The sequence below is a fragment of the Salminus brasiliensis genome, chromosome 23, assembly GCF_030463535.1.
Source record: "Salminus brasiliensis chromosome 23, fSalBra1.hap2, whole genome shotgun sequence".
Taxonomy (NCBI): domain Eukaryota; kingdom Metazoa; phylum Chordata; class Actinopteri; order Characiformes; family Bryconidae; genus Salminus; species Salminus brasiliensis.
The window spans coordinates 32,595,078-32,610,515 of record NC_132900.1 but is presented as its reverse complement, the minus strand read 5'-3'; the positions used below and the strand labels follow the sequence as shown (position 1 = coordinate 32,610,515).

Below are 15,438 nucleotides of genomic sequence, written 5' to 3'. Positions count from 1 at the left end.
TCGGTCAGCAGGTCCGAGGAGAGAGAACTCTTCGCTTCTAAATAAACATGTTTAACATTTTAGTAACGAATATTAATTTAATATTAATAAAAACAAAATTAAAATAAGAAAATCTGAATCATTCAAATATCCCACAGAATCCTGAATCTGAACTCGACACTGAATATTAAAGATAACGGATTTCTGAAATCATCACATCTGTAATCTGAGAGTAGAACACTTACCTAAGCCCTGCTGGAAATCAGCGGAGTCCCCGTTAGGCTTCTGTGTTCCGTTGTGCTGTGATGAGCTCTTCACTATCACCAAGCAGATCAAAGTCCTCCTGAGGGTTCTCCTCTGTTTAGGTGGGGTGGTTCTGGTCATCTCCAGGGTCATCAGTGGGATCACTCTCACTCTCTCTTCTCCCAGAGTTATTCAGCTACAGAGAGCAGCAAATCCATACATCAACAAAACACGCGACGGGACTGCTGCGGACAACCTGGAGGTACTGACTGACACTGTGACACTCTTACATCAGCTTTGGTGAGAGACTGTGTGTGGCAACCAGGACTTCTGCACATGCATGCAGTAATTAAGCCCTGGTTCACAACTGAACTAAGTCTACATCAGACTAAAGCAGAGGCCTACAGAAATGCAGACAGGAATCTGTATAAAAAGGCCAGGAACACCAAAAATCAGCTCTCAGCCAACGTCCCTGATCAGTGTGGAGAGGTCTTCAACACGGTAATTACGGAATACCCCCCCCTCCCGGCTGACGACCTGAACGACTTCTATTGTAGGTTTAAGAGGAACACGTTCACTCCCTTCCATAACTCTGCAACAGAATCTACAACCAGCATCTGATTCTGATCCTTTAAGGTGAGCAGTGTGACAGCACTATTAAAGCCGTCATCATATCCAAGCCATTAAACAGCATTTTAACACCAGCATAGCTCAGAATAAAATTCTAAACAAAATATACACTATACACACATTAACATTCTCTATACACACACTATCACACAGGAAATACAACTAATACGAGTTGTGAAATTTACAGACGTGCACGCTGCTACTTACATATGGAATATATTTAATCGAGGAGGTTAATTAACATCAATTATATTTATTATCAAACAACAGGCATAATTAAATAAATGCTGCAGCCCTAAACTCAATCAAACCTACCTGCAGTGACTTACCATGAGCTTGCATATGTCCGACAGTTCGTGAGAAGCCTACCAGGTAAAGCCTTTATGAACAAACTGCGAGAAACGGTAGAGACGCTGTCCTGCCAGAGAGAAACAGACTTTTTAAGCCCCTCCTCTTTAGAATTAACAACATACTGATTTTGATATTGTTATAAAAGTGATATTTGAGCTTTACCTTAATGCTCATGGTAATACTTCCTGAGCATAACAGCGTCACAGATTTAAGAGTGGAAAGAGTCTCATCCTCAGAAAACCTGCTCTTAGCAGAGGACACATACTCGTGAAGTCCTGGGCTAAAGCCTGCAAGTAATGGAGAAAGCTTTAAAAATCATCGCAGAACCCTGCGACACACAACAGAGTTCCAGTGATGAAACTTCTGGAGATTTTTGAAGGCATTTCTGAATGTAGAAGAGGGAGCAAAACGAATAGTTTATTTTTGTTTACCCAGGTGTGGAGTTAAACCCCAGTCTGCCAAGCAGAAGGCAGTGAAGTTACCCTTTACTCGACTCCAACAGCACAGATAAGGCAGAGGTAGAGGAGGACGCTGGCGGTTTGAGCTGGTCTTACCTTGCTTTGTGAAACAGAGAGCTATGGGCGGCATCTTCCTCAGTGACCACTCCAGCACAGACAAAGGCACCCAGGACTCCAGTAAGCAGCCCTAAACAGTGCACCATGTATGCAGGAGGAGTGACCGAGCTCTACGGAAACCAACACAGAATCAATCAGCCTTACACAGAGAAGCAGAAATTCTGATAGATTTATATAAAAGCATTTAAAAATTGCACGAGCAACCGGGGGTGAAAGAGAGGCGAGTGCTTGGCAAGAGCATGTCGATATCTTAGGTTTGAGGATGTGAGCAGATTTTTTAAAATGCCATCGAAGCAGATTTGGATGTGGGTATGTCAACTAAAAGTACTGTTTTGATTGGATAGAAGCAGAACTCAATCAAACACATTGGACAACAATATGTGATGGAGTAGGCTTTGTCCAGAAGTCCAGAAGAAGAGGAGCTATATCAACCGCATGCAGAATCAGACCTATCCGGACTGCCTTGGGGAACGCTGGCTGTCTCAGGCTAACGCATCATATATTAGTGCCTCAGTCTTTAAACCTTCTTTGGAAACTTTATGTTTGAACAAAGTTTTATTGAATGATTGGGTAGTATAGAAATCAATAACAGATTCATCATTTAAAAATATAAATAAAGAAATCTTTTAATTAAATTTATTTATTTAAAATCTGAAATACTTTTAAACACACTCTCATCAGCCTACAGGAAGCAAGGACACAGTTAAATACAGCTACCAGTTTCAAATTCTTTATCAAACAGAAATTACTATAATATATCTTTATTTATATCATTAACAGCTTTGGGTTCTGAAATCCAGTCTCTTATTCAGCAGTTTTGCTGGATCTGTGTTAAATATTAAAAAATGTCATTTTACTCAACTCACATCAGGAGAGTAGGAGTTCAGCAGGTGGTCTGCGACAGACAGAAGGCTCTGCTCCAGACGAGTCTTCAGAGCACCGATGGACCGTGAGCCGTTCTCCTGCAGGTCCTGCCTGCTCTGATCGCAGTGAGGGAGGCCGGGTCATCAAAACTGAACTGCAGGTAAAGAGCCTCGATTTCACGCAAGATCCTTTTCGACTCTGCTGCTACTGGCTGCTCTGGAGGACAGAGGCTGGAGAACAGACCAAAGAGAAAAGGTCAAAGTCTTGACTGTATTGAACTGGATCACACCTGGTCTTAAATCTTTATATACAGAGTAATAGGACCAAAGAAGTCAAAGACCACTACATGTTGTCCTGCACTGATAAAAAGAAACACTCACCACTGAAGCTGAAGAGAGTCCATCAAAAATACCATTCCTCCCATGGTGTCCTTCAGGGTCAAAGCCACAAGAATTCTTGGAATAAGGTTTAGTGGGAAATCTCTAACAAAGACAAAAAAAGTAAATAAATAAACAATAAACAAAACCCCACACACCACAAATGACAAAATCCTATAAATGAATGTTGTTTTACAATAATGTGGTGTTTCGAGGAGGTGGACTACAGAAATGAAGGGGTTGTATGTACACTTCAGTTCTTCACTCTTGTAACTGCATATTTAACATCAGTTGAATGGGTCCTACATTAGAACCCTGTGGGACTCCACAAGGTAAACCAAACTGTTCCCACATAAACCTAGGGTTTAAGGGGTCTCAGCTGTTCATGAGTTTCATCTCAACCAGAAAGAAGAAAGCTCTCAGTACAAACTGCTCATAATTAATCATTTCAGGGTGAAGTTAGAAGTATGGACCTGCAGATGGCAGGGTGATGCCTGACATCCTCTACATCATCACTCTGTTCGTTCATCAGAAGCCAGTCGATGATGCTCTCCTTCAGACACTGAGGTCTTCCAGCCTCGAGCAGCAGAGGCGAGGAAAGCTTGCTGTTGTGCAAACTCTTGGGGACTGAGCACTTACTCAAGGCCTGCGCAAGGCTGAGGGTAGAAAGACTGGAGGACAACAGAAGAGAGCAAAGCAGGAAAACACTTTAATGTTAACAAATCAAATTTTACTAAACACCAACAAACAAATGTGAAGATGATTTTTTAAATGAATCTAATGACAGAACTGAGTCTTAAATGTTAAAACAGAATATGATCAATAATCTCTATAATCAAAATCCACTTAACTTTAAAAAAGAAAAAGAAAATCCAAAAGTGTTTCTTATTGCCTACTCGTCCACCTGTGTGTGTGTGTGTGTGTGTGTGTGTGTGTGTGTGTGTGTGTGTACACAGTTCCTCCAGTTCCAGACTGGATTTTAAAATGACTTATATCCAAATGTGATGAAGGAAAATGGTGCCAACAAAAGGACCCACATGGAAGGCTTGCAGACAGCAGCAGAGAAGAGCTTCCAGAACTCTCTATCCACAGGAACTAGAGAACACTGCACCATGGTGCGCAGAAGCTCCAGACAGAGGCCCTCAGTCTGAGCTGAGCTGACCCCCCGCACGCCCATGGCCCACACTCTGCTCCACAGCCGGTCGAGCTCACCCTGTTGAGTCTCAGAGCTTCCGGAGCTAGCGGCCTGGCAGAGGGCCACCTGCTTCAGACAACGGAGCACATAGGGTCCCCTCTCTCCACGCCGCTGCTGCTCACCCAGCAGCTGACACAGCAGGGAGAGCAGAGGAAGCAGCTCATGAGCTGGAAGCATGGAGGGGTACCTGGAGGTCAGAGCAGCAGTCACCTGTAGCCTACGGACGCAGAAGACAGAGGAATTCAGGGACGGAACCTGAAGCTTGGGGTCAACATGTTTGCAGAGAGCGATGTCTTTAGGCCTCACCCCGGGAGTCGAATTCAACACCCCTGTTCCCCCTCAAAACCAAAAGTCTCATCGTCTCATTTTGAAACGTTACCATGGAATCATGTCAAAGTCACTGTGATGGGGCTGCAGACGGTCTCTGAGGACCTCCCACCCCAGCTCCACGCGTCTGCGCTTGCTGCTCTGCGGGCTGTCTCTCTGTAGGCCTCGTACCTCCACAATGTGCAAGTCCTGACTGAACAGCTGGAAACAGTTAGAGATACAGTCTTAACACATGGCACTAAACCCACCGACAGCGGTAAAGACCACCCTGCTGACTGAACACAACTTTCCACCTGTATGAAGAGTCACAAGGTGCTTCACTGAATTTGACACAGTGGTGGATTCGTGTGGCACTGGAGGTGCGGGACTGAGATGGGGAAGCCACTGCTCACCTGGTGGCAAATGTCCGCAGTCAGCTCAACAAGGTTTTCTTTAACGGCAATGTGACGAGCTCCTGTGGCGTACTTTCCTCGACTGCCGATCTGATTAATCTCACTTACTAGAGCATCATAGAGGTTGTAGAGGAGACTCTGCCATTTTGACCAGTCTTCTGCATGAGCACCTGCACCAGCACAGACAAGAGACACATCACATCACTGCAGACTTCAGAGCACAATACAGAGCTTTAATTCAGCAGTTAACGAGAAAGGCCTTCACGAAGCTAAATAGCGACATGAACACTCTAGTCTCAGGGATCTTATTCAGAGAGGGCCAGCGCAGCTGCAGGCTTCCATTACCAATGAGAAAGAACAGTTTAAAAACTGCGACTGATCATCTGTCTGATCAACCAACTGTTCTTCAGCCTGACTGGAAAAAAGACCTGCAGCCACTTGACCCCTGCTTCAGAACGTGCTGTGGCACTGTTCTTCGTTATACTAAAGCGCACGGCTGGTGATCAGTGGTTTTGCTTCTCATGGTCTCAGTATTTGTGGCGTTAACTACAAAAATGTCAAACTCTATTCAACACCAACAAACTCCGCATCTCATCAAGATATTATTCAGCAGCATCATTACCCGTCTCCAGGGTCTTGGCTCCTTTAGGATGATGAACACACATCTGCAAGTTAAAGAACTCCACCATCTCCTCCTTCAGAGTGGAACTGGGTCTCTTTTGGCTCCACACATAAAGAATAGAGGGCAGCAGCTCCTCTCCCAGTCTACACACCCGTCTCCTACAATTTATGGCCACCGAGCGCAGGAACACATTCAGTGCGGAGATCAGGTGCTCCAGCACAGTCAGCTGCCTCTCCTCCCTGTGAAAAGCCCACACGTTTCTGGTCAGGGTAACGGCACAATGCAGGGCTTCTCCATCCTGGTCCTGGATCACAGACACCCTGCAGACCTTAGCTCTAACCCTAAACTAACACTTTCACTTGAGTTTATAAATGTTCAATCGAGAACTTCTGAACATCCAAAACAAAAAAAGCAGCTACATTGAAAAAAGTGAAAAATGCAAACAAAACATAAAGAAAACACATAAATAAATGAAATTATGAAGAACTGGAGTTTAAATGTGACCTTATAACCCCTGCAGAAATACTGAAGATACTAAAATTTATCACAATAAAAACAATTTTAAAAAAGTTAAAACGCCGCTTCAGTACCTGGTGTTACTCAGAGCTGCTGAGAAGAAGTTGAAGAGTGTGTGTGTTAATCCCTCGGTTTGAAGACAACATCCTTGAACCACAGTGTGGATAATTCTGCTGACTAGAACCCGGTTGATGGGCTTAGAGGACCCAGTGAAGAGTCCACAATACAACTCCAACAGGCCTAGACAACATCAGAAATGGAGAAGCTAATAGAAAGGCTTAAACCACATAAAGCTACATCATTTCCAAAGTTACCTTCAGATGCAGAAATATGAATTTTAATGTATTTTTATCTTTTATTATTATTTTAAAAAAATAATTAAATGTTTATTTTTTATTTATTTAAGAAGACACACTGGGTCTTCTTAAATAATATAAATGTAATCTTTCCTTTATTCACAAGTTCATTTTCACCAAATTCACTTAAAATAAAAAATAAATAATGTTAGCTGTAGAGCAAAAACTGTCTATCCAATCATTACAGAGTTCACTGTACGTTTGTGTGTGTGTGTCTGAAAGAAACCATGACTCGGCGCACTCACTGTGCCACTGTTGTTGGGAGATCTCACACCAGTACTTGCGGACGGAGAGGATGTTCTTCAGCAGCATGCTGCTATAATCTTCTCCATAAGCAGCACAGCTGAAGGAGCTCTGTAGAACCTCCACCACATGAGCCAGGAGATCTGCGCACTTCAGCTTCGGACCTCCTGAAGGAAAACCAGGATACAGCCACATGAATACCAACAGAAACTGTAGAATAGGAAAAAAAACTGTAGAGTATGAAAAAACAGGCCAACAAATACGATCAGGTTCTGCAACAGATCACGGGCAGATTTCTGTTCTCTGAAACAGAAGCTCTTTACAGGAACACACGTCTTGAAAACTGAAGAAACTCAAGCCTCACGTTTGTTGGCACATCGCACAAAGTATTTGATCAGGCTGCTGATCTCCTGCATCTTTTTCCGCCGGTTCGCTTGCGTGGTGGCCGACACATTGGCTTTGCTGGACTGCAGGAGCTCCGTCTCCTTCTGAAGGTATTTCTTCAAGAACCTGGAGTCAAGTCATTTAGAAAAGAACACATCAGGACTTTATCTGACAGACAGACAGATTGTGCAGAACTGACAGCTGACCAGTATCATTACTGCTAACCTGAACACAGCGTCCCAAGTGAGCTGGGTGTTGTTCCTAGAGGTTCTACAAGAAGTACGGTCGAGTTCCCTGACCGTCTCAGGGTCTCGAAGAAGCCTCTTGAAGCGATCAATCTCTTTCTGTAATGGAGCGTTCAATGATCAGTAATCTTTCTTCGGGTTCTTTCAGATTAATAGATCAATACGAAAAGTGCAGGGGTGTCAGTCTGAGCTTCACTAAACTAGACAGCTCATGTTTATCACTCCACTGTTTGGAGCAGAGAAATCAGTAAACCAATACCTTCCGTTCTGTGGCCTTATCATTCTCTAACCCCCGGCAGCAGAGGAGCAGCTCATGCACTGAGAGGCTCATTGTGCTTCAGCTGAAGTCCACTGGCCTCCACACACTCTGCTGCACAGCTGTCAGGAAGAAGACACTATTTTAGGTCAACGCTGCAGGTAATTCACACACACCCAAGGGTGGACAAAGTACATCTGTAGAAATATGAAACATCTGACATCTTATTCAAATACAAATGCAGCTTAAAATGCATGCACTTTAAAAGTATTTAGATAAATAAAGGCACTGCAGGTTGTTGTGTTGATGGCTTATTATAACTATTAAAGGATCCTGGACAGAAATGATTCTTCAAAATAACATCATAGCTGCAATAACTCTTAGATTAACTGGTTAAACTGGAGAGACTGGTCCTCCAGTATCTGAGACTGGTGCTGCAGTAGTTAGCTACCCAGTTAGCCAGCTAGCATCTCTAGTGTAAACAGAGGGTCTGCCGGAGCTCCACTGTGGGAAATGTCTCTGGTATTTCTCGGAATAGAAGCCGGAGCAGGAGTGAGGTAAGGCTGCAGGAACAGTGAAACACTCTCTGTTTATTCTCCGCTTTCATTAAACTCCACTCTCAACTTCTCCACTTCCGGACATGTGTGTGATGGCGGATCCCCCCTCCCCTCCTCTTCGTCTTCAGGTCTGACTGAATCAGACGCCCCCTCAGCGCCCCCTCAGCGCCCCCTGCCTGCAGGAGCTTCAGTGAGCAGGTCTGAAGGGTCAGGGACTTTACTGTTTATTTTCTTATACAGCTTTATGTAGGTGATCAAATATAAACTGGGATATTCATTTAGCGGTTATTAACAATTTGGTGAAATATTACTTGGTGTAGATTTTTATTCGCTAAACATTTGACTCTTTATTTTACTCCACAAACACAGAAAACTGTACATTAGTAATCTCATGTTCAGCACTTAGCAGTAGAGTAAGCCCTCGGCAACATCAGTCCTAAATAATAACAACAACAGTTTTAAAAAAATCACATGAATCTATAAAACATTAAATAAATAATTATTTACTACATAAATGAGAAAATACAGTCAGGTGCAGGATTTACTGCAGAGAAATCCAGCTTTCAGACAGTCAGGACTAACTGAAGGGTTTAAAGGGTTTAGCGGGTTATGTGGGAAACGGCCGTGACGTCTCCGATATAAAGGCGGGGCTCAGAGCGAAGGTCCGCCCACACACCTCGTCGCCCCGCCTTCTCCCGGGCGAGAACATGGCGGCCGCGAGGAGACACAGGCGTGTGGCGGCTTCCCAGCCGGGCTTCATTCCCCTAAAGGCGGATTCGGACGGTCGGAGTTCAGCCGTCGGCCGCAGAAAGCGGGTAAACAAAAACAAGAAGAAGAACTGGAACAAATTCAGCGACATTACCGAGGTGGAGGAGTTTCTGGACGACGTGAGGCTCCAAGAGAGAGCCGCGGGGTGAGCAGACCTTCCTCACAGCTGCAGAGTTTTCTCTAGAAGATAAAACCCAGCCTGGAGTCTTACACAGCAGTGTTTAATGAAGGTTAGATAGATAGATAGGAATTATTAGCATTTAGAGGAAGAGACGTTCAAGCGACGTGCCACGTGCGTTAGGGGTCTGTTGGTCACGTGGTTTTAAAAAGCCTGTGGGAGCTTTTAGCCTTTTCTATTTATTATTATACAGTAATAATAATTAATAATAACATTGCTATTACTGTGTCCTTGCATTAGATATCTCATACGAACCACTTATTACTCTATTAATTAATTTGCCTTTTGGCTGCATATTCAAAACATTGCTGCACTCAGCACATTCCTCATACCTACTTCCTTATACAGTCAATGTCAGTGTAATACACCAGCTATGCTGACTATATTAATGATGTAATTAACGTGTGAAGGTCAGAACAGTCTTTTTAATTGTTGGTACTTTCCCATCTTTTTCCACAGAGGTCTGATAGCGGACAAAACAGACGACAGCCTCTTCTTTGTGGACACTGGGAATAAGGAAAGTGTTCTCGAGCCAGGTGTGTGTTTCAGGAGGGACACAGAAACAGTCTTGATATTTAACTGCGAATCACCTGGTCATCAGTGTCTGGTCTTCTCTCTCTCTAGGTCCCAGCCGAAAGAAGGGTAAAGACGCCAAGCCGCTTCGGATAGATTTAATTCTACAGCCTAGTTCCAATGTTGCACCACCTAAAGAGTAAGCAGCCCTTCATGTACACCAGCAGCACTTTCCACTGGGCAGAGCGTGGCAGCGTCATAGACGACCGGACCGATAACCAGTCCGGTTCAGAGCTGAGTTCTAATATGAAGCTGTAATGTCTGATTAAGAGCTTTTGAAAAGGCTCTGCTGTTGGGCTGCAGCAGATTTGACTGATCAGACCCATGTTGGGTGTCAACGTGGTTTTATCCCTCAAACACAGCCAATAGCCCGAACCCAGTCCCAGCCCTGTGCCGCACCGTGCTGCAGAGTGGAAAGGCTCAATATTTGAACTGGGGTTTGTTGGGAGGTTTGTGCCCGGTGATGATCTCATCCTTGCGCTCCCAGTATTTCTTTGGGAATGTGAAGACAACATTTTGGGACCTGGAGGACTGTTGTGTGAACGGTTCTTTAGGATCTGAGGGCGATCTCATGCTGTTATATTTTTCAGTTAATTGGTGACTAAAAGCAGGAAGTCCCATACCTGTAATATTGATTATAAGATCCAATCGATCAGTGTTGGATTTGTCTTCCTGCTCTGTACTGCTACTGAGCTTAATCCTGTCCATCTGAAAATCGGCTGGGTTACGGGTGCTTGGAGTGGAAAAGTGTAGCGCAGGCAAATCTTAACCGGATCCAGGACTAAGGTTTAGTGACGTGTTTTAGTATCTAATACATGTCCTTATTCGGTCTCCTCTCCTGTCCAGTATCCTGGCCTATCAGCGTCCCAATGCCAAGAAAGAACGTCGAATGGCCCAGAAGGCCCAGAAGCTGGCAGACATGGGCATTTTGCCACGGCGAGGGAAACGTCTCCAAAAGGCGCCTGTGAAGGAGAAGCCGGCAGTCAGTAAAGACCCAGACAGGAACTTCTATGACCTCTGGAGTGCAGGCAGTGAGTAACTCTAATTTAGCTTGAGGAGCTTGTCTTTAATCAGTAAACCGTAGTTTAGCTCTTTAGTTGATCTGAAGGTGACGAACAGCGTGTCTTACAGGCCCAGAGACCGCAGACCCTTACTACCTTGAACAGACCAAGAAGAAGCTGGTTAAGGTGAGAACTGTGGGGAAACTTTCTAATAAGCAAAAACTTTAGTACTTATCTAAAAAATAATCCAGCAACAATACAGAAGCCATATTGAGCCTCCCTGCACCTCCTGTGGCTACAGTCTGTCAGAATAGCCTTTTGGATTTAATCGAAATGTTAAAACGTAGAAAGCTGCCATATTTAGTTTGACTAAAGTAGATTTGTTGGTAAATGCTCAGGATTTCATCTCCTACAAGCATCAACTCTGTACCACAGTTCAGACCAGTATTTTCTCCTGCAGAGACCAGAGAAGATGAACGAGAAGCCTTCAGTTCTTCCTGCTGTTGAAGTCATCGGCCCAGGAGGCTCCTACAATCCTGACTTCTTTTCCCACCAGGTAACCTGGTGTTATATTGGAAGAGACCAGCTTGCTAGCTCCCTCGCTGCTGGTCAGTCGGCTGTGTTTGAGTGTTTAGAACTGGTGTGTAACGGGTTTGTGCTGTGTTCTTTTAGGCTTTGCTTCTGGAGGCCCATGAGGTTGAGGTGACGAAGCTGAAGGCAGAGCAGAAGCTGGATAGAAAGCTTGCAGTTAATAAGCGGGAGCTTGCGACTCAGGTAAACCCGAGACTGTAAACACTTTCCCAACAAGTGAGTGCATTTGAGGGAAAATGTGCCCCTTTCTAACATTTTACTTCCTTACTTTCTTTAGTAGAGTCTAAGATTAGAGGATCTTTGAATTTTAAACTAGCTGAGGTTCTTCAGTAAACGGTGAAGCTCTTCTGTAAGTCACTCTGGAGAAGAGCGTCTGCTAAACGCCCTAAATGTAAATGTTGGTCTCGGCCATATAGAGTCAGCAAATGGTCATCTTAGTCCTATTGTCTCTATGGAGATTACTCTTTGCAGAGGGTAGACACCCCCCCCCCCCCCCCCCCACCCCCTTGTTTGTATGATCCTTTGAAGTCTCAACTGTAAGGTGATACAATCACCCCCCCCAAGGTGATGACAGTCAACCCCCTAATGTTGATGGGCCAAGTACCATCACCTTCATCCCCCACTTACCCGTCCTTAATCTCCTCCTAACCTCAGTGTACTTAAACCCTGACCATATGCATTCTGTGGACTAGACTGACCGTGATCAGCTAAACTATGCATGAAGTTCTGTCTGCACATGAATAAACTCCAACGCTAAAGATCCAGTCCCCTGACTCCTGAATCTGACTCCTGGGTCTGACTCTTACACATGTGTACAGTGTCTGGTTTTAGCTGTAGTTGAGCAGTGAGCTCCTGCACTGTAGAACTGGTGTGGTTTGAATGATTCCTTCACTTTCTTGAAGAAACTTCAGCCTCCAGCAGTTCACCTTCCTTCTTATTGGCTGCTACATGTTACTGTGACCCCATACATATCCTAATATATTAAAGGATGTTATGAGGTTCTATTGATAGTAAAGGGAATGTTAAACATTCCTTAATGTCTGGAACCTGGAGAAGCTTGTGGATTCATCTCATCGTCTTTCCATCGAGCTGTACAGCTTTCCAGACTCGCACTTTCATCTCTCGTAAGGCAGAGATGGCAGCTTTCTAGTGCTCTCTTTCTCATTGTGTATGTTTGTGTGCAGGAGAGCACCTTTAAAGAGCAGATTGAAGGGCTGGTTGAGGAAGAGGAGGAGCCAGTACAGGAAACGGCGGGTCTGGTAGAAGATGCTGAAGATGAAGCTGTCGGCCCAACGGCGCAGCAGGACAAGAAAACTGAGCGACAGAGGAAGAGGGAGAAGGACGAAAGGATAAAGGTAATGAGGCAGAGAGAGTAAGCGCAGGCGAACCGTCTCTGCAGCTCCTCGGTCTGAATTTGGTGATGTTTGTTGCTACAACAGGAACTGCAGAAGGCAGCGGCGCGGAAGATGATTGACAGCCGGCAGCAGCTTTTCAAGCTGCGTTCTATTGATTTGGAGCTGAAGAAAAGGGAGCAGAAGACCAAGATGAGGCAGATCCAACGCAAGACCCGGCAGGAGGCTCAGAAAGCGCTGCCTCGTCGCCTGGGCAGGCTGAAGTCAGTATCTGTGCTTTTGCTCATCTTTTGGTGCCGTTCAGGTTTTTGGAGTCACTTTATTATATGAAGTTGTCGACAGCAACAGGGAATTAAAATGTATACAAATTTAACGAAACACCAGCAGGTGTCTTTAGATTTGGTAATTAACGAGTTTTGGGAACCGTAGTTCTGCCTCCAAAAGTCTGGGGGCACCTGCAGAGGAACGAACTGTGTTTATATGCTGCAGTAACAGGTTCTACTGTAGAGAACGGTTCCACAGCCTGGTGCTGGCGCCTCTTACGCCTTTGTCCCAAAGCTTGATTTTTAAATTGGTGTGGCGCTCCTGTTCCTCAGCGTTGCTATAGAGATGTGGGAGCACTGGATTTGCTAATGTCTGCATTGGGTTCACCTTAAAGTATCTGGATGCTCTCTGGAACGTTTTGGCTGAAGTGTTTTGTCCATCCTGACGTGGGGGGTGTGCTTTTTGCAGGTTTCAAGCCCCTGATCTCGACGTGCAGCTGAGCGATGAGCTTGCAGGGTCTCTCCGCACACTCAAGGTCTGTCTGTGCTGCTGACACACTCCTTACATTGTGGGAGGTGCGCTAGGTAGTGCTGGGCAGTTCTGCTCATGGAGGACTGGATGTCTGCATCCTTTCACGCTTTCCCTGCTCGAGCACACCTGATTCCACTCTCCTGTGAATTAAACGGTTTAGTAGGGGAGTTGAATTGGGTGTGCTTGAACAGGAAAACCCCAAAACTCCACAGAAAAACAACCACAGACACTGTTTTAGTGTAGAGAAGGAAGGACTGATTTCAACATTAGCACTGACTGTACTGTACTCCAGTATCAACACTCGTTAAACAGATCAGTACCCTCAAGCACCAAATGTCTGATGCAGAGGTTACCATTATCTGCCTGAAATTGTTGTACCACAAACGACCCTTCTGACAGACAGCTGTTCAGTTTAGAATATTTTAAGAATCTACATTTTACATGTGTAATTATTTGCTGTGTATAATTTGATTATTTGGTAATTAAATAATGTTTAAGTCTATGGCATGTCTTTCATTTTGGTGTCTAATTAATAATCTTTGTCCTGCAGCCAGAGGGCAGTGTTCTCAAAGATCGGTTTAAGAGCCTACAGAAGAGGAACCTCATTGAACCCAGAGAGCGAGCCAAGTAAGACTCTTCCCCTTTAAAGTAGATCTCAGCACGCTATATTTATGTTCAATATACTGTAGAGATGTTAGGATATATATATTTTTTATAAATCTGTTTAGTTTAAAAGTTGTTTTTTTGGTTACAGGTTCAAGAGGAAACACAAGGTGAAATATGTGGAGAAGAGAGCCTTTAAAGAAATAAAGTGATGAGGGTGATCGGCCCCTTCTGTGTTTTTGTGCTGGTATCAGTGTATGAGTGGATATGGAGACGTCCTGCAGTAAAGTACAAATGCACAAGGCACTCGGGACCGAACTGCCTTACCCGTTTCAGAAAGCCTTCAACCTTCAGGAACACCTCAGTCTCTCTTCTCCCAGCTGCCTCCTGTGATCTGAATCATTGTACAGTGATATGAGATCGGTACGGTCGGGAACAGATTTGCCGGTCTTGCTCTTCAGTTTAAAAAGCCTGTGTCAAAGCTAAGTGCCCCAGCCCTTGAACCCGGCCGGTCTGTGGCTTTGATCCTTTTCACTAAAAGCTGCAGATTGTGGCCGACGTGCATCAGTGTGGAAATGGCCTACCACAATACAGGAGGAGATTAACGTCTGATATCTAATTCTGTACGTCCGGGTCGGACTCTTCTGAGAGTCGCTTACGATTTTCACTTTGTTTTGAAATGGTCATTAATACAGTGGAGTATTTTCACACTTCAGGACTTCTATATGGTAAATTCCTTACCTGCAGACCACTGATGAAAAGTGGCTGTGCAGCTGCCTGTTCACCAGATCTGAAACACAGATAATAAATGTATGTGCATATTAATAATAATTACAAAGTTCTGATACAGTGTTTTGCAGATGTTTTGCCTGTCATTCTCTCTGCTGCTTTAATCAGTCAAATCCGTCCCATATTATTCTCGTGCCCCTTCATTGTATCTGGAGATCAATATTCCATTATCTGCTCAGAAGTGGAGGAGGTAAACGCTCTCCAGCTGGAGCTGCACACAGACCCCATCAAGGAAACGACCTGTTCAGTAAATGAATCCTCTCCTCCCAACTGTTCGTATTCAAGCTCATGAACATGTGCTCTCTTATAAATCATTCTAATAAAATGCTGTTTCTCAGTGACCTACACTATGTAGACAAAAGTATTGGGACAGCTACTCTGTCACAGTTTCTTCTGAAATCAAGAGTATTAAGAGTTTGTGTCTGCTGGCCAGAGAAGACAACTTTCTACTAGGTTTTGGAGGAGCATTGCTGTGAGACTTTGACTGTATTTAGCACCAAAGGCCTTAGTGAGAATAGGATGTTGGATGATCTCCCCCAACTCATCCCAAAAGTACTGGATGGAGCTCCTCCACCATCCTTCCAGAGAACACAGTTCTTCCACAGCTCCTCAATGCTGAGGAATTTGCACATCTGTGTCAGCAATCTAGCAGCATGCATTCTTTTGAAGGGGTGTC

At 44.5% G+C, this 15,438-nt stretch overlaps 2 protein-coding genes and 1 long non-coding RNA gene across 3 annotated transcripts; 1 reads left to right on the top strand and 2 right to left on the bottom strand.

The window, feature by feature from the left end:
* Nucleotides 1–351: 351 nt before the first annotated feature.
* LOC140546253 (uncharacterized) lies at nt 352–1,486 on the bottom strand. The gene is made up of 3 exons (XR_011978315.1): nt 1,366–1,486; nt 1,182–1,270; nt 352–418 (listed from the first exon to the last, which is right to left on the bottom strand). It is a non-coding gene; the product is annotated as an uncharacterized lncRNA (long non-coding RNA).
* Nucleotides 1,487–2,742: 1,256 nt separating this feature from the next.
* Nucleotides 2,743–8,228, bottom strand: LOC140545750 (serine-protein kinase ATM-like; the record flags this gene model as incomplete). The annotated part of the gene is made up of 13 exons (XM_072668716.1): nt 8,007–8,228; nt 7,559–7,677; nt 7,280–7,398; nt 7,035–7,180; nt 6,673–6,837; nt 6,146–6,311; nt 5,556–5,794; nt 4,934–5,103; nt 4,594–4,742; nt 4,057–4,431; nt 3,493–3,690; nt 3,023–3,124; nt 2,743–2,872 (listed from the first exon to the last, which is right to left on the bottom strand). Coding segments are annotated over exons 2-13 (2,031 nt in total), but the record flags the coding sequence as incomplete, so codon positions are not given.
* Nucleotides 8,229–8,805: 577 nt separating this feature from the next.
* Nucleotides 8,806–14,825, top strand: nop53 (NOP53 ribosome biogenesis factor). The gene is made up of 12 exons (XM_072668627.1): nt 8,806–9,025; nt 9,518–9,594; nt 9,683–9,770; nt 10,478–10,662; nt 10,763–10,818; nt 11,093–11,188; nt 11,305–11,406; nt 12,408–12,578; nt 12,663–12,838; nt 13,308–13,374; nt 13,921–13,997; nt 14,125–14,825. Exons 1-12 carry the CDS (start codon nt 8,820–8,822, stop codon nt 14,183–14,185), a joined length of 1,362 nt encoding a protein of 453 aa, XP_072524728.1. The 5' UTR covers nt 8,806–8,819; the 3' UTR covers nt 14,186–14,825.
* Nucleotides 14,826–15,438: the final 613 nt, after the last annotated feature.

What these genes read in the sequence shown, in the direction of transcription:
- nop53 (XM_072668627.1), top strand. Translation starts at nt 8,820, where the DNA reads ATGGCGGCCGCGAGGAGACACAGGCGTGTGGCGGCTTCCCAGCCGGGC. An exon ending in CTCCAAGAGAGAGCCGCGGG is followed by an intron (nt 9,026 to 9,517) that starts GTGAGCAGACCT and finishes CTTTTTCCACAG; the next exon opens with AGGTCTGATAGCGGACAAAA. An exon ending in GGTCTCTCCGCACACTCAAG is followed by an intron (nt 13,375 to 13,920) that starts GTCTGTCTGTGC and finishes TTTGTCCTGCAG; the next exon opens with CCAGAGGGCAGTGTTCTCAA.